We start from the raw sequence: 22,909 nt of genomic DNA on the forward strand, positions 1-22,909 counted from the left end.
GACTCAAAACGTTTTGCTTTTAAATCAAGACAAGACTGAAGTTCTCATCTTTGGACCTGAAATTCAGAAAAGGAAATTGCTTAGTCAATCACCTGACCTGAATGGCATTAAATTAGTCTCCAGAAACAAAGTAAGGAACCTTGGTGTTGTCTTTGACCAGGACATGTCATTCAAATCCCACGTTAAGGAGGTTTGTAGGATTTTCTTTTTCCACCTTTGGAATATTGCTAAGATTAGAAGCATCCTTTTCAGGAGTAATGCTGAAAAACTAGTTCATGCATTTATTACATCAAGACTGGATTACTGTAATTCATTACTCGCAGGAAGTCCACAGAATGTACTTAAAAGTCTTCAGCTTGTCCAAAATGCTGCAGCTAGAGTTCTGATGAGAATTAAAAAAAGAGTTCATATCTCTCCTGTCTTAGCTTCCCTACATTGGCTGCCTGTTAAATTCAGAATAGATTTTAAGATCATATAAAGCTCTGAACAATCAAGCTCCATCATACATCTGATTGTTCCATATGTTCCTAACCGAGCACTTCACTGTTAGACTGCAGGTTTATTGGTGGTTCCCAGAATATCTAAAAATAGGATGGGAGGCAGATCTTTTAGTTATCAGGCTCCTCTCTTGTGGAACCAACTCCCAGCTTTAGTCCATGAGGCAGACACCTTGTCTACTTTTAAGACTAGGCTTAAAACATTTTTATTTGATAGGGCCTATGGTTAAAATCTGATGTTAGCCTAAATCTGGACAAGTGGGGGAGTCCAGGGAGGTGGCGTGTACAGTCGGTAAAGACGGCTCTCCCTTGCCCTGCCTCCAACATGCCTCCATCTAAAAGGTTGGGTTATCCAGAGTTATCTCTGTAGTTATGCTGCTATAGGATAATGGGCTCGACACACGGGAGGCGACAAACGACCGCGATCAGCGAAAATTGTCGCTGTCGCTTTTATTACCTGTCACACGGGAGGCGATCTGCGGTAGCGGCCAGCGGCAAAGCCGTCTACGCGTTCTGTTCCATGGCGAAATCGAAACTTCCGTTGTTTTGTTTGGCTGTGTCAGGTTGGAGGGAATTAAGGTTATTTAAGCGGTTCAGAGTTAATAAAGTGGTAGATATGATGTTTCACAAGGTGCTGCTAGAGTTATGTGAAATCTTACTTCTGATTTTACTATATAAAACATAATAATAATCAACTTCTCCTTCATGTTTGCTCGGAGATGTGCGGAGCATCCTGTCCGCTCATTGGTCAGTGAATGAAACCTCCATTGATTGGTCCTCGCCCGAGCGACAGCGATGAAAAGTTGAAAATGTTTCAACTTTCTGGGACTGCGTCGCTGGGTCGTTCGTGCACGACACGTGCACGAGTGCAAACTTTCACATGCACGTTTTTCACATTTCGCTTGGTAGGAGAGAGACCCGCGATTATCGCTTTGTCGCGTATGTCTCATTGAAAATGAATGGAGGAGAGGCGATGTCGCCTCCCGTGTGTCGAGCCCATTAGACAGCTGGAGGACACACTGACCACTTTCCACACTCTACTGCTTTCTTCTACAATCTGCTCTTTAACTGTATTATTTCCTGCAATTTCAGCTGTTAACTTTATTTTTTCTCTAAGTGTCTTTCTCCCCAGAAGAAGCTACAATGATGTTCTGCTGAGCTGTGGTAGCCTCATGGAGGGGGCTATCGTCTAGCACACTGCTGCTAACCATTTAATCATTCTCCCTCTCCTGATACTAACCTTACTTTCCTTGACATTCTTAGGTGTGTTCTTGCTGTGCGTTATTTCTAATTCCATGTTGTCGTTCTTTTTTAAAACACAGAAACGGTTTTGTTACCTGTTTTTGACGCTACGTTTCGCCGACGGCTGCCGGCTTCTTCAGGCTGACAATGGCGCGTCACTTCCTTCTCCGTTTATCTGCGGGCAACAGAGGACGTTGTCGCCTCTACTGCCCGCTCTACTGCCTGCATCGTCGGAGAGGGGAGAGCGGGCAGTAGAGGGCGACAACGTCCTCTGCAGGCCCGCAGATAAACAGAGGAGGAAGTGACGCGCCACCATCAGCGTCAGCCTGAAGAAGCCGGCAGCCGTCGGCGAATCGTAGCGTCAAAAACAGGTAACAAAACCGTTTCTGTGTTTTAAAAAAGAACGACAACATGGAATTTCCTTGACATTGAATGTGTTTACCCGTTTATAGATTCACTGGGATAAATACAATAAAGCTTATCTCTCACCAAATAGAATATTTGCTAAGAAATCACAATGTAACCATAGAAACATTACTTGATGTGTGTGTGTGTGTGTGTATGTGTATGTGTGCTCTGTCTTCTTGATCCCCAGTGAGTCGTGGCGGATGGCTGCTTATACTGAGCCAGGATGCTCTGGAGGTTTCTTCCTGTTTAAAGGGAGTTTTCTAGGGCTGCAACAACGAATCGATAAATTCGATGAAAATCGATTACTAGAAGCGTTGGCAACGAATTGCGTCATCGATTCGTTGTGTCGCACAACTCTCCCAAAAGCACCCCCCTCCCGCCCGCCGTTGCACGCAGAGCAAGTCAGATCAGCGCGAGGGAGAGCCGGCAGATCAGCGCGAGGGAGAGCCGGCAGATCAGCGCGAGGGAGAGCCGGCAGATCAGCTTAAGGTTTGCGCTGCTGCGAACCGGTTCCGCCCAAGGCCGGATTAACTGGGCAATTGCCCAGGGCCCACGAACTCTAAAGGGCCCAGGTCACGAGCACAATACTGTATCTATAATTTCCCGCTTTATGAGGACTATGGTGACCGTACGTTCCGTTTTCCCCGGACTTGTCCACTTTTCACTCTGTCCGGGCGTCCGGACTGCGGGTTCTTGTATTGATAAAAATGTCCGGCTTTTCATCCAGGAGCAGGGATCGAATTATGGGGGAGCTGTATATCCTACACATCCAGGGGAGCCGGAAAAAAGTTTTCTATATTATATCATTTCTGGACTCTTTTGAGCAGAGAGCGGCACAGCACATTGTTGCGCAGCGATCCAGGCAGCTGCTTCCAGCGCACGGTCCATTCTCAAAGTGGCACAACCAAAAAACTATAATTAGCACACGATCGTTCATGTCTGCACATGTTCTCTATTTTCTGTCTTATTTGTGCCTGAAGCGCGCTACTGCAGAGCTCATCACCTGCGCTGTGGTGATGTCACCTCACGCAGCATCGAAAACTCGCTCTGCGGTCAGGAGATCACTTTGATCTGCTCAAAAGTAACCGATGAGGTGAAAAAGTAAGAATCCAGGCAGCAGATTTTCTGGAGAGTTTAGAGGAGATGCAGGAAGATGAGACAGACAGGACAGGAAATAGTTAAATAAAAACAAGAAAACAAAACTAAGTGTTGAAAAGTAAAATGTAGTTAGATTTATCTCCACTACACATTTTTACCAGTAAAAACCAATAAGTTATACACATGTAATATTTATACATCTGATACAATTCAGATCACCTTCAATACTCAGTCATACACCCAGGGCCGTTTCAAGACATTTTGGGGGCCAAGGCAAAATGCCCCCCCCCCCCCCCCCCAATAACTGGGCTCCCCAGAAGCCTCTGTGTAATTGTTACCCTCTCCAGTACTGTTAGTTATACAGTGTTTATAAAAGCCCCTCAGACATTACTGACATGTTCTAATATTATCAGATGAAAAACTAAATTATCAGACACGCTGTCTCATCTGCTTCTTTTCTAAACTTGCAAAAAGTAACTAAACTATTTGAAAGCCACTATTTGTGGATTCTCTGAAAGTTTCCATGGAGTGTGTGACAACTTATTTTTTCATTGATCCTATCGTCTAATCTCACAGCTGAAACAAGCATCCTTAATAATCTGTGCACAGGAAGCTTACCGATGCTGTAGTAAAACAAAAGGTATAATAATTTATTATTAATAAAACCTTGTTGCAGCACTAAAGCAGAAAAATTAGATTTTGCATTAAATATGCTAAATATTTACTTATGAATTGTTTTAGAGCCCTTTTATTGGCAGAATCTGATATTAATTTAGTTCTTACAAAAAATGGGTCCCAACATGGTTTGTGTGGCGTTGCCATAATGTGACGTCATAGGCACAGATCCCCTGTCCTCTTGTTTGGAAATGGAAATATGGTCACCCTATTAAACAAACTGTCCACCCGGGCTTTTGCGCTGCACAGAGACGCTTCGCTGCCTATGACTTTGAACGTCAGTTGAGAGTCAGTCTTAAGCCGGGCGTACACTGTGCGACTTTTTCACTCGCAGCGTTCAGCTTCCGCTCAAACTGTACGACTTCCTCGCAGAGCAGATCTCACGAGTCGTGTGCTCACACTGTACGACCCAGTTCTCGCATGCGACCTGACTGCTCACACTGTACGTCTGGTAGCAACACGTCGGACCTAAAAATATGCTAAAAATAGCAGTTTTACTCAACACATCAGACTTTTTTGTCTTGCCTGTTGTCCTTCGGGAGTGCTGCAGGACACACAGGGATTTATGGGATTTGGATGAGGAAAACGAAATAAAGAAAGTGAATCAGTGTTTTGTGATCAGTTTAATTTGACATGAACATGACAAACACACTTTCTTGACAATCTTTGTGAGTAAAAAAAACGTGTAGAAACAAAAACGAACAGCATGTGTTATTAGGGAATTAGCGAGCAACCGGCGTTGATGCAGGATTGCGCGCGCATGCGCCGTGAGCGGTTCTGATACTTTTTTGGATCGTAGCTGCTCGCAGCGCCGCTTCAACAGTGCGATACCCTCACGAGGGACGAGCGAAATATTAAACACACCAGAAGTCCCTGCGACCTCACGACTGCTGATCGGCGGCTGGTCACGTGGTGTTAATCGCCTCTCGTAACCCCCTGTACACTACACGACCGCTCGGCGCAAAACTCGCCCCGATGTCGTGGCTTCTCGCACGACTGGAAAATCGGCTCAAAAAAGTGAAAAAGTCGCACAGTGTACGCCCGGCTTCATGCAGACTGACCAATGAAGAGAGGGCCTCAAGTTAAGACCCTCTCCTCATTGGTCAGTCCACACGAGGTGGGTCAAAGGTTACTCTGGCCGGGTTACGTGTTGTCAGGCATTCAAGTATTGAGTATATTTACTGCATATTACAGTAAAATATTCTGTATGTGACCACATTATGGTGATCCTCGGGTCGTGATGATGGAGCCCTTGAATATTGTTGCCCAGGGTACAACAAAGTGTTAATCTAGCCCTGGTTCCGCCGTCACATTCCCGCAGAAACTTGTTGATCACACCGGGGCCAGACTACTAGCATGTGGTTTTACAACCACAATGTCCTCGGAAGCAAAAACGCTTTTAAAAGGGAGGGATGAGTCCTAACTGTTGCTGCAGGCGTGTTGTGTGAGAGTGCAGTTATATACTGGTTAATATATTTTTGGGTTCAGTTGCTTTCATTTGGCCTAATGTGAGTCTATTTGTGTTCATTGGAATGATCAGCAGCATTTCTTGATGTGACTTTATGGCAGTTGCCCAGGGCATCATCACAAGCAGGATGGCATTCATTTACTTTTGTTTTATTTGGTATTTTTTCAGTCATTTTTGGAAATAGTGATCAATTTTGATTAATTCACAGCCCTTGTTTAATTACATTTAAAAATTAGTTGTTTGACATCCCCAATTATAATAAATGTCAACAGATGAGATCAAACAAAACAGATGAGAATTGCCCTTAAGCTGTTTAACTTGGACCAAGCATTTTAGGTCACAGATAGATGTAGCTTAGGGTCTCTGTCTATACACCTTATAAGACAATTTAGGTGATGGCATGTTGTTTTTCTGCTATTGAACTGTTTTCTAATAATGTTGTTTTAAATAAAGTGAAGGAAGGAAAGAAATAACGTTTCCCTAGCAGTTTTTAAAAATTTCCCCATGTAATCCGATTAATCGACTAATTGCGTCGAGACCCCATCTGATTCATCGATTATCCAAATAATCGTTTGTTGCAGCCCTAGAGTTTTCCTTTCCACTGTCGCTGCATGCTTGCTTAGTATGAGGATTGCTGTAAAGACTCTGACACTAGTCAGTAACTCGATGCAATTTGATGGGTTCCTTATAAAGGAAACTTTTTTCTGATTGGCTTAATCAATTGACTTATATTGGAATGTTTATTATGTAAAGTGCCTCGAGACGACTCTTGTCGTGATTTGACGCTATATAAATAAACTTGAATTGAATTGTTTTAGTTCTGATATCTTTGTAGTCCTTGTAGGCTTGTATGAATTATTCCTGCTCTGTCTGGATGAAGAACGAAGTTCTGTCCACTCCTTCCATTCTCATTTATCTAGCTTTGATTAACAGGGGCTGTCTGTGGATGCCATCAACATATAAAAATGTGGACATAGCCTGCCCATTGTTCTGCGGGGGGCAGGTTGAAGCCAAAAATGGGAGGTTCCCACCACTGATTTTTCACCATGTCACACGTCTCATCATGCCTGTAACCAGTGTAACTACTAGCTAATTTAGCTAACCCATGAAGCTAAGAAGGGCTCCGGGGACAGGGGTAGCCCACCCGCATGGCCGACTGCCTCACGTGCGAGGCTGTAGTCATGCTGGTTGCCTGTGGAGATCTAATATAAATTGAGACTGGTAAATTACAAACAGAGCCTCAGACCATTGTGATCGTAGCTGGGTGCTGTGGCCTTTTACATTAGCTCATGCTCCAGATCAGCGTGACATTAGCCACATGCTAACCTGAAGCTAGCATGAGTATTCCGGGGCGTTTTTAGCAATTAAAACGCGGTAGAGCTACTCAAAAGTGAAGGCACTTCTGGCCTGCTTGGTAACAAAATCATAACTAAGTAAGCTGACCGAAGATATCAGGCTTCGCTGGTCCACCGCGGTCAAAGATCTGCGAGTCCGCCGTTGTCGATGGTCCCGGCTCTGTGCTGAATGACCAAGCGGTGTCATGGTAAATGAGTAGAATTTTACCCAATTCAAATTGCACACACATATCCACTAACACGTTTGACCAAGCAGTTAAATGGCACAGCATTCCCCCCATTCAACCAGCGAAATAAAGTACAGGAATATAATTTTACTTACTGATAAAAAGAAGCAGAAACTGCTTGATCAATAACCACACTTGCCCTCTGTCCAAATAATTCCATGGTTAACATCCAAACACGAACACAGAGGACTCGGAATAACTTTTAACGTGAGGCTGAGGCATTTTCCCAGAGCTAGCTCTGAAGTGGATGCTCATTAATTATTCAGAATTTTAATTATTTAATTCCACTTAAACAGAAAAGTAACAAAATAATTCACCCCCCTCAGAGTTGTCATGAATGTAAACTAAATCTATTTAACCTAGAATGGAGTTTTTGAACCAGGTTGTAAACATGTTTGTCTTTACTGTGAAATTGGCGCTTTTAACATGGGAGTCGATGAGGATTTGCTCACTTCTGCTGCCAGCCCCTAGTTGATGCTGCAACTGCAGTTTTTGCTGCTTCCTTTTTGGCTTCATTTTCATCCCAGAATTATGGGGGTGTCGTGGATGCACGTGAGCCTTGCTTGCCGCTCCTTGCTCGGGTCGTAGGGGATTAAATCCACCTGACAATCATTCTTGGAGCCAGCAAAACTTGGAGGGAAGGGGAATGCTTTGTCAAGCTGGGATTCATCAGGAAAGCCCAGATGTTTTAAACTCCCTTTCTGTGACACCCCCCAGGTCATTTGCTGGCAAGTGTAGGTGGCAGTCAGATTGTCCATTTTCCTAACCCTAACCCTGGCCCAAAACTTGGTGTTAATCATAAAAGGTAAAAATAAACAGACAATCAAAACTTTTCAAAGCACCAATCCAAAAATACATTTTTATTATTAATCAGCTGATTGTGCTTTAACCTATAATCAGGTTTGAGTCACAACCATCTAAATGATCTTAACATGCATCGGTAACAATGTTTGGTCACAGGTGCTGCGAGTGCTGGCAGAAGGGGTTGAGACACTTTCCCTCCAAGCTGGGCCTGGCATCAATGGGGTGACTGCCATTGTTTCTTTCTCCTCGCATCATGCAGCATCAATGGCCAAGAGGGTGCTGATGGAAGGTAGGAGCCCCCTTGCTGGCAGAAACCTTTCTAAGTTGGTTTGGTCCAGTCAGCACTTGTGCTGTAGCATGTTGTTGACTTTTTACTGTTTTCCTTTCCTCGTTGGGGCAGCAGTTATGTTCAGAAAAATGAAGTTTTTATTCATGGATTTCTGTCATTTTTTTGTTTAGATTTCAAGAAATTTTTTTCTCTGGATGTCTCCATCAAGTGGCAGTTAGTAGAGAAACAAGCTGAGCACTGGTATACTCAGAAAGCTCCTAAGAGTGTACTCCCTCCAGACTCAACACCCATTCCAGGGTTCTGCAGAGCAGTGGGGGGTCCGACTGCCACCTCGTCCTCTCTCCCTGGATACCCTCCCTCCCAGGGATGTTTGGTGTTTGCAGCATCCCCAGGCCTGCTCCTTTGCAAGATGTGTGAGGAATTGGGGTTAGGCCAACCACTGGTTGAAATATACTACAGTCACACCAGGCCAGATGGGTTCCTGCATTTCACCTACATGGTGCACATTCCAAAGATGAGCAAGACATTCAAGGGGATGGTCAAGATTTTACCAGGACCCAATGCACTGAAAGAAGCTGAGACAGCTGCAGCCCAGCAAGTTCTGGAGAGGATCAGAAACCTGGCTGCTGGAACACCTGCTCATCACCTCCAGTTCTGATTTATGTGATACTGAGAAAAAAACAAGCTTGCATATTTGTGTTCCTGTGTGATTTTAGTAGTGGGTAGTTTGTATATTTGTGTTCCTGTGTTATTTTAGTAGTGGGTAGTTGGTTTGTATATGTGTTCCTGTGTGATTTTAGTAGTGGGTAGTTGGTTTGTTGTGTGATGCATGTTTTTATTCTTTTGATTTAAAAAAAATAAAATTTAAAGCAGACATAACATGAAAAACCCACTTTTTTATCCATTAACACAGTGTGTTTCACATTTTAAGTGTCTAAGTGAGCAAAAAGGCTTATTTTATTCACTGGAGTTGCTATTTAGATATTTAATAATTAAGTTTTGGGCATATTTGTCCACCCGTTCAGTTTTTCAAATTATTACATCAGTAATTTATTTCGTCAGGATAACTACCAAATATGGTAATGGCCCTCGGCTAAACACAGAGCCAATCCGCCATTTTTTCTTCTCGCTAAGATTTTTTGTAGTCCTATTGGAAAAATGCAGAATGTCTGGTTATTTTAGCCACACACAGCTCAAAACTGTTCCTCGTTTTAAGGAAGGGTGGTGTGGCAGTATTTAAACCCAGGAGCTGATGACACTAGTGCTAAAAAAACAGAAGTAGTGTGTGTGTGTGCGTGCGGTTCGTTCGTTCGTGTCTCCCAGTCTAGTAAGTACTGAGGGCTTCATCTATCTAAAAGGAGTCATTTCCATCTGAATGTGGCAGCGACGGAACACAGCAGCAGAGCGGTAAGCTTCATATCACTCTAAAATGTCGACAAACGTTACTTTAGATTTACGGGCATTAGCAGCACTAAAGCGTTAGCATCCGACTTGCTATCGCTAGCACAGTATGCTAGTAAAGTTAGCACCCAGATTCATGTGGATTTGGCCGATTTTCGTGGAATAAAACGTGATCTGGGATTTCTGATCAACAGAGCACCAGATGATAACCTTCCACTGATTGTAGCAGCAGAGAGCCTGTATGTTATTCTACGCGAGTGTGATATAATCTTAGCATCCAGTAAATAAAGTCCCATATCAGCTAAAATGCAGCGTGACAAAGTCGTTAAAGTGCGTCAACACAGTGGATTTAATAGAGTTTTAAAGAACAATCTCTAAGTGAAGTGAGGTTAGTTTTTTGTCTCACTGCAGATATAAAAACTAACTCTGCATCAGTCAGACGCAGCAAAGCTCACCGTCTGTATGAGCGTGAGCGTCGGAAAGCTGATAAAATCAGCTGTAAAATAATTAAAACAAAAGTAAAAATGCTCCTTTGCTTTTTAGTGTCCACATCCAGAAGGCTGGAGCCGTGTTTCACTGACAGGCTGTCAGACTAAAGCCCTGATGAGCTCAGCTGGAATAAACTGGTTTGATGTTTAGGTAAGTGAAGATCTGCTTCTCCAAGACCTTGAAATGCTAGTAAAAAATAATTTAGCCAGCTTGCTAATGTTACTTTAATTCTCCTCTAAGGAACGCAGAACGTTCAGATGTCGGAGCTTCACATCAGCTATTGAGGAAGGAGACCCACCAGTAAAGAGACGGTCTGGACCAGACCAAAGTGAGTGATGACACACCTCAGCCACCCTCATCATTAAGAACACCTCACCACCTGAATCCCTCCGTCTGATGACAGCAGAGTGATTTATTTGATGTTTTACTTGTTTAGTCTGTTTAGAAATTATTGAATTACATTATTTTCTGTAATCGACCATCTGATCTGGACGTGTGCAGAATAACTTTCCCCAAGTTCAGCAGCAGCTGGCCTACAAAAACAGCTGCAGCATGTAGTAAGTCTGTCTGCACTGCTCTCTAATGAGCTTCCTTTCATAAGGAATCATTCGTATAATTTTAGTGTCACTATTTTATTACATCTGTAGGAAAATATGAAGTCACTGCAGCAAAGTGAACTTGTAAACAAAGTAAACCAAAACAACACAAACGTGACTATAAACATGAAAGCTAAAGAACCAACTTTCCTAAAGCTGCTTGTAAACAAAATATGGCATTAAAGTTATTGTCTCTCATTGCAGAATATGACGATGACATCATGGAACTGGTCTTTGGAAAAGTTTTCCCTGAACCAACTCAGTATCTAGATGAGGTAGAGAAGATCTGCATCTCACCAACTCTCTGGTCTCAGTATTCAGACAACAGAGGTCTCCCACTGTTATCCAGGACCAGTTTGAAGCCCACATACTGCCCCTCCCTCATCATCAGGCAACATCAGTTCCTATCCTGAGGACAACAGAAGACGGCAGGAGGACAGGAACTCTGAGACCTAGACACCACCAGCACCGAGACACAAAGCACCTGTGTGCACAACGCCTGTTTAACTACTAAAGCCTGTTTATTATACTGTTCTACTTATTTGCTGTGCAGGTTAATACTTAGAAAATGTGTATATTAATGTAAACAATAAAAAAATCACTGATTGTATGTTTTCTTTTAGATGTAATGGTCCAAACTCAGCCTTGTAGACATTTATTGCATCCTGCAGGTAAATACACAGAACAGGCTCAGGTCCAGGATGACCCAGCATGCTCTTCTTCCATTCTGGCTGTTAAGCCGGGCGTACACTGTGCGACTTTTTCACTTTTTTGAGCCGATTTTCCAGTCGTGCGAGAATCCACGACATCGAGGCGAGTTTTGCGCCGAGCGGTCGTGTAGTGTACAGGGGGTTACGAGAGGCGATTAACACCACGTGACCAGCTGCCGATCAGCAGTCGTGAGGTCGCAGGGACTTCTGGTGTGTTTAATATTTCGCTCGTCCCTCGTGAGGGTATCGCAGTGTTGAAGCGGCGCTGCGAGCAGTTGCGAGCAGCTACGATCCAAAAAGCATCAGAACCGCTCACGGCGCATGCGCGCGCAATCCTGCATCAACGCCGGCCGGTCGCTCGCTATTTCCCTAATAACACACGCTGTTCGTTTTTGTTTCTACACGTTTTTTTTACTCAAAGATTGTCAAGAAAGCGTGTTTGTCGTGTTCATGTCAAATTAAACTGATCACAAAACACAGATTCACTTTATTTCGTTTTCCTCATCCAACCCCCATAAATCCCTGTGTGTCCTCCTGCAGCACTCCCGAAGGACAACAGGCAAGACAAAAAAGTCTGACGTGTTGAGTAAAAACTGCTATTTTTAGCACAGTTTTAGGGCCGACGTGTTGCTACCAGACGTACAGTGTGAGCAGTCAGGTCGCATGCGAGAACTGGGTCGTGCAGTGTGAGCACACGACTCGTGAGATCTGCTCTGCGAGGAAGTCGTACAGTTTGAGCTGAAGCTGAACGCTGCGAGTGAAAAAGTCGCACAGTGTACGCCCGGCTTAACGGTATTTATTTAGAATGCAGGTAAGATTTAACTATATTTGTTAGCAAAGCAGACTGATCTTGGGAATTTCACTGCAGCACTGATGTCCACCTCTGTGTACACATTAGAGAGAATTACCACGGTTTTTAATAAAGATATAGGCTACGCATTGCAGACAATAAAAATAAAGTTGTAAGCATTATAATTATAATGATCACATTAAAGAACATTTGGAGAAATGTTCTTTATTTTTGACTAGAATCTCAAATCTTTAAATTAAAATGTAACTGCCTTTTATCCATTTTCACCCATTAAGACACCCAATATAAAATAAGACTACTTATAAAATTATTTATAATTATATGTATGTATATAGATAGAGATCTTAATAAAATATATTCTTTCAATGGTGTTTTAATGAGCTGTATCATTTTTTAAAACATTTTTTATAGAAATAAATAAGCAAGCAGCATTCCTTGTGTGTGTGTGTGTGCGCGCGTGTGCCTGCTCGCTTGTCCCTCCGTCGGCCGTGTGTGTGTGCGTGCGCGTGCCTGCTCGCTTGTCCCTCCGTCGGCCGTGACGGGTGTGTGAGTGACTACAGACAAATGCATGAGAGAGTTAGCAGCCTTGAAACAGCCTGATGAACAACTCTCCCCACATGTTTTAAAAATGCTTATGCTAAATAATGTTTTCTCTATAGAACTACAAAGTCCGACTGGGGGAGGAGAGTACAGGTCTGCAATGTGGAGGGGGGCGGAGTTTACAGCTCCTCCAGATTTAGAGACACCCAAAAACGGCTCGTTCTCAAGACTCCTCAGAATAGAGCTCCGGGAGTTGACGTCACGTTTCCCGGCATGCAACAGTTCAAATCGAAACGGCGCCATTTGGCAGGCAGAAGCCGGCAGCTGGACTATTTGTCATTGTCAGAAAACTCAAACGGGAAATATGGTAGATTCCTGTTGTGCCCCAGGATGCAGAACAGACGCGGATGACATAAGGAATGAGTCCTCTACAGGATTCCCCAAGATCCGGAGCGCCGCAAACGTTGGATCATTGTAATAAAACGCACTAGTGACCGGGCGAAAATGAAGCTGTGGGATCCCGAGAGTAAAGGTTTTCACTTATGCAGCGACCACTTCATTTCAGGTACTTAAACCAACGTTTCCTCAACTGTGTATGGTATTTATTTTAAATACTTTTATTACGATTCTTAGTGGGCTTCCTAAACTTATTTTGGCGTGACTTTTTCTGTCTTATTACTATGTTATTAACCGGCTAAGCTGTATTTTATTTTTAAGCAATGGTTGATCATTTGTCAGATCACACATAAAAGCACTTTGGATTGCTATTATCTGTCTCACCGAGACTACTTACGTGTAAATCTGTTATTTGTCCGTCCATCCATCCATTTTCATCCGTGTATCTGGAATCGGGTTGCGGGGGCAGTAGCGTGACTTCCCTCTCCCCAGCCGCCGGAGCCAGCTACTCCGGGTAAATCCCAAGGGGTTCCCCGGTCAGGTCCGGTGTTGTGCCGGTAAGAAGCCCGCTCCGACAGCTTCTGGCGTCGGAGCGGGCAGTAGAGTCGAGAGTCCCAGACCTCTCCCCAGCTCCTCCGGCCGGGGTAATCCCAAGGGGTTCCCCCGGCCAGGTCCGGTGTTGTGCCGGTAAGAAGTCCGCTCCGACAGCTTCTGGCGTTTTAAAAAAGTATCCCAGGGGCACGGTAAGGGTCGGAGATGTTTAGTCTATTTAATTTCTGACTATATAAAACGATTTCTTCTGTTTTAAAGTGTGAAGTAAACTCCGACGAAGTAAAATCCAAGCGGATCCCGTTCATGTTCATGGTTACATCCGTGTTTGTTTACCTTTTTTGCATGCCAAAATGGCGTCCACTAACTTGAGAGTCACGTGGGGTCCGGCGCTCTATAGGGGTAGATGAGGGTCTGTAGAGCAACAATAATGAGGAAATCAGACCAAAGAACTGCAGTTCCACTGTATTTAGACCCCAACTGAAGGATTTAGATGTAAAAAGGAATAACTTAAAAGCATGTTATGTCTCCTTTAATGTAAAGAAAAGGTTGGATGTTGCAATTTGTACACTAGAGTCTAGGGCTGAAACAATTGATTAAATCCGTAGAAAAATTTTGTACTGATTGAAAGCTTCAGTAAATGTGCACACCACCGTCTAAACACATTTTACTGGTGCACAATGTGGTGATCCTGGTGCTGTGGAGGAAAATATAGAAACCAGCAAAGACACAAAACATTGTAAAAGGCACAGTCCAAAGTTTGGGATCAAGAGTGAAACTATTGGGTGGATTAGCTAATGCTAGCATGTAGCTTGCTCATGGCTATGACTAAACTCTACAATTGGAAGGAAAATCCCCACCATTCCATTTATTTGTGGGAGTCTGCAGCCTGCACCGCTATGGAGCAGAACTGCAGCAGCTAGCTCGAATCTGGTTGTTGCTTTGAGTTTGCTCCACAAGCGAGAAGGAGTAGGACCTGGCTGCAGACATCAGCTGGCGTGCCACCGGAAGAACTTTCTAGCGAGAACAAGATGGCAAGTCATTACATTTACCGGAAAATCGACGAGTGAAAGACCTCGGCCGGAAGTTGGTCTTTTTTGGCAGCTGCTTTAGTTTCAACCATACTCGGCAGGTTTCAAAGAGGAAAGGTAAGGATGAAATTAACTAATTGTTGCAACCGTTCTTAGTTCTTAATAGGCACTATAGCATTTAAAGCTTTACCAGAGAATTATTACAAAGGCACCGTGTTTCATAGCTAATTGTATCAATACTAACACGCAGTCTTAAAACTAATGCTGGGAGTTCACAAGCTAACACAAAAGCTACATCAATAAAGCAATCAGCAATTGTAGCTTAGCTTTAACTTAGCTATTTGATTTTTCCGGTCTCCCTGTTTGTTAAAACAGTTAAAGTAATATTAACTTTATATATAATTTAGATATGATATAAAGACCACGATTTCTAATACTGACTTGACTGAAACGTTATTAATACCCATTTTTTAAATAAAAAGCGTAGATTTTCAGAAGTTTGTAAGTGGTTTCAATCACTAGTTTTCATACAAGGCTAAAGTTAGCTTCCGATTCGGGAAATGGCTAAAGGGCTAATACACCCAATTTTTCTCTTCTCTGACCATTTTTAATCTGCTCTAGCTCAAAAACTACAACACATACACTCTTCAAACTTGTTTTAGATTATTCTAAGCTCGTAGGAATGCATAAAACATAGTTTGTGATTTGTGAAACCTTCCTCGGATTTGTGAAACTTCAAAAAAGACAGATTTATGAATTTATTTTTCAGCATCTGGCGCACACTGGAACTGGTCCTGTGCACCCAAAAAAAAATTTTTCTGGACAAGCTTAGCTTTCAATATCTCTAAATATTTTTCAGTTATTGTGTGTGGTGTGCTGGGTCATTCAACTGTGGTTGCACAAATCAGGTGTCCTGCAACAGGTACAATAACTTTGAAATAGTAGCCGCTTCTCTAATTAATGCCTCCCTCCTTCTGATTCTGTTTCAGAATAATCCTAACCTTATAAAAAAATTGATATTTTTGCCAACTGACTGCTTTGATCGGGTTTGGTTTATGTTAATATTACCGGATTTAAGCACATTTAGCTGCAAATCATTCAGGAGTTTGAGGCCTTTAAATATAGATCTAAAATGAATATCAGACTTCTTCAAGTGACACTGACAAAACTCCTTACATGTGCTTGTATTCTTCATTTGCTAATAAGATGTATTTTTATCTAAATTACAGGACAATCGAGGCTTTGAAAAATGGAACCCAGGCAGTGATTTCAGATGGTGAAATCAAGGTAATGTTTAATTATAATAAATTAAGGCTCTAAAATTGGACATAGGATAATGCAATCCCTTGTTTTCTGTGGTAATGTTGCTTATTTTTAACTCTTGTCTCTACTCAGACTGTGTATAAGGATCTCTGCAGCGATGGAGTGAAGTCTGGCCGCATGTATCTGTGGCACAATCCAGGTGTCTCGCTTAAATTAATGCAAAGACTAAAGCCACTGATGTTCCACTTTGCTGATGCACAGGTAAAAGTATACTGACTTACAATAAGCTGCATCACATTTATTTATCTGGATGCGTGGCCAGTGGGACATGGGTCCGTTGTCTAATGCCGAGAGGAATGTTTTGTTCATATTTATGTTAACGTGTTTTATAGGTTGACGAACTGACAGAGCGGATTGGTTCATGCTCAGGAATAGATAAACTAATAAAGAAGGGAGAGTTCCAGTTTCTGGACTTGGTGTTTGATGTCCTTGTTCCAGAGGTACAAAGCACTCTTCAGGAGTGATTGGTATAAAAGTTACTTTTTGAAAACATTTGACAGTGTATGAAGTAATCCTTAACAGAGTTTGGTGGCAGGAGAATCTCGTCTCTGCTTTTTGCGGATGATGTGGTCCTCCTAGCTTCATCCAGCTCTGACCTTCAGCTCTTGCTGGGTAGGTTCACGGCCGAGTGTGAAGCGGCTGGGATGAGGATCAGCACCTCCAAATCTGAGACCATGGTTCTCGACCAGAAAAGGGTGGCTTGCCAACTCCGGGTCGGGGGAGAGGCCCTACCTAAAGTGGAGGAGTTTAAGTATCTCGGGGTCTTGTTCACGAGTGAGGGTAGGAGGGATCAGGAGATCGACAGGCGGATCGGTTCAGCATCTGCAGTGATGCGGACGCTGAGCCGATCTGTCGTGGTGAAGAGGGAGCTGAGCCAGAAAGCCAGGCTCTCGATTTACCGGTCGATCTACGTCCCAATCTTCACCTATGGTCATGAGCTTTGGGTAATGACCGAAAGAACGAGATTGCGGATACAAGCGGCCAAAATGAGTTTCTTCCGTAGGGTGGCCAGGCTCAGCCTTAGAGATAGGGTGAGGAGCTCGGACATTCGGGAGGGACTCGGAGTAGAACTGCTGCTCCTCCGGATCGAAAGGAGCCAGTTGAGGTGGTTTGGGCATCTGGTCAGGATGCCTCCTTGACGCCTCCCCAGGGAGGTGTTTCGGACATGTCCTGCCGGTAGGAGGCCCCCAGGTCGACCCAGGACACTTTGGAGAGGTTACATCTCCAATCTGGTCCGGGAACGCCTTGGGGTCCTGCCGGAGGAGCTGGTGGAGGTGGCCGTGGAGAGGACGGTCTGGAGCTCCCTAGCTGGGATGCTGCCCCCGCGACCCGGACTCGGATAAGCGGAGGAAGACGACAACAATGAAGCAATCCTGCATGTTTTTCAGGTATCAATAAAAGTGTTGGAAAAATGGGAGGGGATGAATCGATATGCAGCTGAGAAAGCCATGCTTCAGCAAATTCATTTGTACCCAAAATAAAATGGTTGTGAAATTAAGTGTTTCTTTGGTTTTCTTGTCTTTCACTCAACATAAATACCAACTAGCTAAATAGTTATCAGCTGTAGTAGTTCAATTCTGTAGCAATGAGCTGCTGTGATACACAATAGGACAGGGTTATGGATATTTTGTAACCAATTTTTGTTGCTGGTGAGAGAGGAGTGTTGCTGAAATGTTTTTCACAGCTTCTGGGAGTTCTGTACTTAAGCAATTGGTGTAGGTCAAAAGTTCATCTTGGGCTTAACAATAAAACTGAATATTTAGCAAGTACTATTTTGTTTGCACATTTTGAAAAGTCTTAGTTTAATGTGTTCTCATTTTTTCCATATATGTTTTTTTTTATTTACAGCCTTTTATTGTTGTGTGTGTGTGTATGTATACATACATACATATATATATATATATATATAAGTTTACATACACTTGTAAAAAAATATAATATAATGGCTCTACTGAGTGTCCCGTTATTTCTAAAACTCTGATTTTTCTCTGATAGAGTGATTGGAACAGATACTTCTTTGTCACAAAAAAACATTCATGAAGTTTGGTTCTTTGATGTCTTTATTATGGGTTAACAGAGAAAAGTGATCACATTTGCTGGGTCACAAGTATACATACAGCAACATGATCTGGCAATTTTGGTGACTTAGAAACGTGTCAGTGAACTGAGCTTCATAGCATGGCCTCTTAACTTCTTGTGAGTGATTATGAGTGACTACAGCTGGTCACTTCTCTTAGGCCAGGTAAACAGGGCTCATTGGATACAAACGCCACAATGGGAAAGTCAAAGGAGCTCAGCATGGATCTGAAAAAGCGAATTATTGACTTGAACAAGTCAGGAAAGTCACTTGGGGCCATTTCAAAGCAGCTGCAGGTCCCAAGAGCAACAGTGCAAACAATTGTTTGTAAGTATAAGGTGCATGGCACTATTTCATCACTGCCAAGATCAGGAAGAAAACGCAAGCTATCACCTGCTGCTGAGAGAAAATTGGTCAGGAGGGTAAAGAGTGAACCAAGAATCACCAAAAAGCAGATCTGCCAAGAATTAGAAGCTGCTGGAACACAGGTGTCATTTTCCACAGTCAAACGTGTTTTGCATCTCCATGGACTGAGAGGCTGCCGTGCAAGAAGGAAGCCCTTGCTCCAAAAGCGGCACCTTAAGGCTCGACTGAAGTTTGCTGCTGATCACATGGACAAAGATGAGACCTTCTGGAGGAAAGTTCTGTGGTCAGACGAAACAAAAATCAAGCTTTTTGGCCACAATGCCCAGCAATATGTTTGGAGGAGAAAAGGTGAGGCCTTTAACCCCAAGAACACCATGCCTACAGTCAAGCATGGTGGTGGGAATATTATGCTGTGGGGCTGTTTTGCTGCCAATGGAACTGGTGCTTTACAGAGAGTAAATGGGATAATGAAGAAGGAGGATTACCTTCACATTCTTCAACATAACCTAAAATCATCAGTACGAAGGTTGGGTCTTGGGCGCAGTTGGGTGTTCCAACAGGACAATGACCCCAAACACACATCAAAAGTGGTAAAGGAAAGGCTAAATCAGGCTAGAATAAGGGTTTTAGAATGGCCTTCCCAAAGTCCTGACTTAAACCCCATTGAAAACATGTGGACAGTGCTGAAGAAACAAGTCCATGTCAGAAAGCCATCAAATTTAACTGAACTTCACCAATTCTGTCAAGAGGAGTGGTCAAAGATTCAACCAGAAGCTTGCCAGAAGCTTGTGGATGGCTACCAAAAGTGCCTAATTGAAGTGAAAATGGCTAAGAGACATGTAACCAAACTTTAGCACTGCTGTATGTATATTTGTGACCCAGCAAATGTGATCACTTTTCTCTGTTAACCCATAATAAAGACATTAAAGAACCAAACTTCATGAATGTTTTTTGTGACAAAGAAGTATCTGTTCCAATCACTCTATCAGAGAAAAATTCAGAGTTTTAGAAATAACGGGACACTCAGTAGAGCCATTATATTATATTTTTTACAAGTGTATGTAAACTTCTGACCACAACTGTATGTGCTATTGTCATAAAAATTCCCTGTCTGAAAGACAAAGGGATTTAATATTCAATTTTCATGCAACGTAGGTAACAACGTTATTTAAAAGTTTGCCAGTCCAGATCTAAAGGAAAAAAAAAATCCGAAATAAATAGCTTTTTCCGGTAAGTTTTGTTTTAAAAAAACTACTTCCAATGAAAGTAATGACTTCTGGTTAAGGTAATGACCCACCGTGTAATTTTTCTCTTAAAGACAGGGTACGCAAGATTTAAATGTGAAATAATTTTAAAAATGTTTAATTTTGACCATCTGACCTATTTTTATTTAAAAAAGTAAATAATCTTTAATATTTCAATTTTCTCCTTAGTCCCTCCCCTGCCCTGTAGAGCTCAGCCAATATTTCGAGAAGGGTCTGGCTGCGGCCGCTGTGGAGCTCCACAGTAGCTGGAAACACGTAGCTTTAGTTAAATTAACTTTGACAGCGAAAACTAAATAGCGATTTTGTTACTATTGATGCTGCTGAGAAATAAAAGACTCCTGTGTGAAATGTATGGTTGTAGTTGTGTGTCTTATTTTGAAATAACTATTTACACGTTACCATAGAGATCAGAGAGCATTAAGCATGCCCGTCTGAGAAAAGTGTATAAAGCATGTAGTGAGGGGTTTTACAGTCTTAACATCTATAATAATTGTAAAAAATAAAGTTGGCTACTTCATGGATTTCACCTACCGCGGGTTATTTTTAGAACGTAACTCCTGCGATAAACGAGGGACTTCTGTATTATTAATAGTAGAGTCTGGGACATCTAATTGATTAACATCAACATTGATTATTATGCACTATTATTTTTGTTCAACGGTGATAAAGTCCTAATGTCTTCATGAAAGTTCCTTTTTTTCCCCATCTGAGCATCGGGGAAAAGGCTGTCTTGCAATTGCTGAGGTCACTAGTGTGTGCCCCATTTCTTCCAGGATCACTCTCTTTATAGGTTTATAGGTCTTTATGGACTCCTAGGACTGTGAAGTGGTTTCATGGTACAAAGGCATTGCATTCCAAGATCTGGGAGACTGTAGAAATGAGCAGTGATGTCCTTCCTACCATCTTTCCAGAAAAAGTGATCTGGAAGCTGTTAGGCTTACTTACAGCAGCAGCAGCACATTCTGCACCTGCATAAACTCCAGGACACATTTACTAAGTGTTTGTTGCTGTAGCTTTGAATTTTTTAATAATATATATTTAGTTAATATTTTGGTTGTGCTGTCTTGTTATGAAGTGTACAAGAGTAAGTGTTTTTAGCATGTGCTTCAAAGCTAAGTTTGACTGGGAAACTCAAAGCTAAATAGTCTATCAACAGAAATTCACTGCAGCCTATGTAATATTTGATGCGTCATAATTTATTCTACTCTATCTTGCAAATACATATTTGTGTGGCAATGTCATGCACAACACACACAACTATTAGATCCTTAAGATCAAACCCGTGTCATTCTTTTGGTCCGCTGCAGTGCAGCAGTCAAAAAAAAAAAAAAAAGTGAAGTGGCCACAAATGGCTAGGATAGAGCCCAGAGTGCTAATGTTTAAAATGTATACAAATATTATTGATTACAATTCTTTACTGTTAATATCAACAATAAGCTTTTTATTTTGAAATTACAAGTATAAAAAAAATGCTTTTACATTTAATGCTGTTACATTGTAATCCTTCATTATAAGTATGGACATAGAATCAAGTGAACAACATTTTGAAATGTTTAATTGGAATTTTGTACTATACAAAAACAAAACAACAACAACAACAACATATTAAACAAACAAACACAGTCAGTGCCTTCATTTGTCCATTACATGTCAAACATAGCACTGACCCTTAGTCCCTGCTCATCAGCACATGCTTTCAAAAAGAGCTCCATGTCCTCTGCAAACTGAAAAACAAAGAGGAACATGTCCCTTGCTCCAGTGTCTTCTTCCTCTGACATGTCTCTTAAGACCCTCTGCTGGTCCCCTTGATTTAAGGACAGATATTTAGGCACTGTTACGTGTCCACAGAAAAGTGCCTTATTTTGGACAACCCACTGCACAGCAGGACGCAGATCTTCAACAACTGCTGGCTCCTGTGTCAGGCACTTGGGGATAAAAACATAGCTATTTCTCTGTTGCAGAACAGTTTTTTAACAGTTATTAAAATGTCACTTACCATGTAATTACACTACTGTTTAAAGTGAATACTGACCTGACTGACTTCCTGGAACTTGCGCTTTTTCAGTCTGAAAATGGGCGCGTGTTGTCCTTCAAGCACAGCTTTGGCTTCCTCTCTCCAGTGTGCAAATAGCTTGCCAGAGTTTAACAGAAAATGTTGATATTGTTAAGGTGTGTAAACTTTGACACAACATAGAACAGAAGTCAAAATATAAATACCTCCTGAGATCAAAGTTCTCCATCAACAGCAAGCACCACCATTTACGCAAGTAGGGCATGTCTGACTAAAATATTAATATGAAACATATTTAACAACTTTCAAAAGATTCAAGACTCCATTGCTGTGAAAGTAAACAGAATACTTACTATAGTATAGTCAAATGGTGCATCGAGTGCCACGTACAGAGCAGACTATTTGGAAGAAAAAATAAAAATGTCATTTTTTTAGAAGCTTAAATTAGCTTCTGTATGAATCTCAAGAAGAGAAGAGAAAAATTACCATCAGCATGAAGATCTCACAGTCAACTCCGTAGTCTTGGCTTGGAAAACCCTGTATTACATTGAAAATAAAGGCTCGTTAATAAAATCCCTTAAAAGAAGACTAATGTAATTCATATTACTCACCATACACTTAAACTAGCACCTTCAAGTCAAAGCTGTTTTTTTCTGACCACTGCCCGGGAATGAGCTTCACTGCAAGATTCCTTTTTTTCAAGACAGTTACATTCACAAGTTAACAGACATCATCATGATGGGTGTGAAATGTTTATTGCTAATAGCACCAACTGTAACTACAGGCCTTAGGAACACAACCTCAACAAAACAGCATAACAAAATGAAAAAGTACAGTCACATGCTCACAGTTGGTCAAAATAAAGCATTTTCAGCTTTAATTTGAGGTTGGCATATTTTATAAACTAATATTTAATGGTGTTTTATGTTAAACTAAAACGTTTGAAGACCCTATTTATGTCTGAAACTCATCTAAAGACAGCATCACTGACTTGATCAGAATGTGAAGATGAGAAATAGAATAAAATGTTGAAGCATCGTGCTGATATAGTTTATAAAAAAAGCATGTGAGTGTACTGTATGTGTGAACACTCAAGATCAGCAGAACATGATCATGCACTTAACCTGGAACACTGAACAGGTTCCTGAAAATTCTGGAACAAACCAAAAATGCTTATAAAAATGTGACCACAAAAGTGAAACATATTGTTGGCCACTAAATCCTGCCTTGGTGTATAATGGGTCAATGTAACATATATATATATATATATATATATATATA

At 41.9% G+C, this 22,909-nt stretch overlaps 1 protein-coding gene and 1 long non-coding RNA gene across 3 annotated transcripts in view; one reads left to right on the forward strand and one right to left on the reverse strand.

The window, feature by feature from the left end:
* Positions 1-8,926, forward strand: part of dnd1 (DND microRNA-mediated repression inhibitor 1) — a 66,730-nt gene extending 57,804 nt beyond the window's left edge. Inside the window, exons 4-5 of the mRNA XM_054738900.2 lie at positions 7,931-8,063; positions 8,234-8,926. Coding sequence (XP_054594875.1) covers positions 7,931-8,063; positions 8,234-8,721 — 621 coding nt within the window. The 3' untranslated portion in view covers positions 8,722-8,926. The remainder of the gene's footprint in view (positions 1-7,930; positions 8,064-8,233) is intronic.
* A 12,335-nt stretch (positions 8,927-21,261) lies between these two features.
* LOC129162785 (uncharacterized) lies at positions 21,262-22,268 on the reverse strand. 2 transcript variants are annotated; one of them, XR_011521808.1, is made up of 6 exons: positions 22,240-22,268; positions 22,115-22,165; positions 21,982-22,026; positions 21,835-21,899; positions 21,650-21,748; positions 21,262-21,542 (listed from the first exon to the last, which is right to left on the reverse strand). It is a non-coding gene; the product is annotated as an uncharacterized lncRNA (long non-coding RNA). The 2 variants fall into 2 exon arrangements; XR_011521807.1 differs by lacking the exon at positions 22,240-22,268 and having other exon boundaries at positions 22,115-22,196.
* Positions 22,269-22,909: the final 641 nt, after the last annotated feature.

The sequence above is a fragment of the Nothobranchius furzeri genome, chromosome 1, assembly GCF_043380555.1.
Source record: "Nothobranchius furzeri strain GRZ-AD chromosome 1, NfurGRZ-RIMD1, whole genome shotgun sequence".
NCBI classification, from domain to species: Eukaryota; Metazoa; Chordata; class Actinopteri; order Cyprinodontiformes; family Nothobranchiidae; genus Nothobranchius; species Nothobranchius furzeri.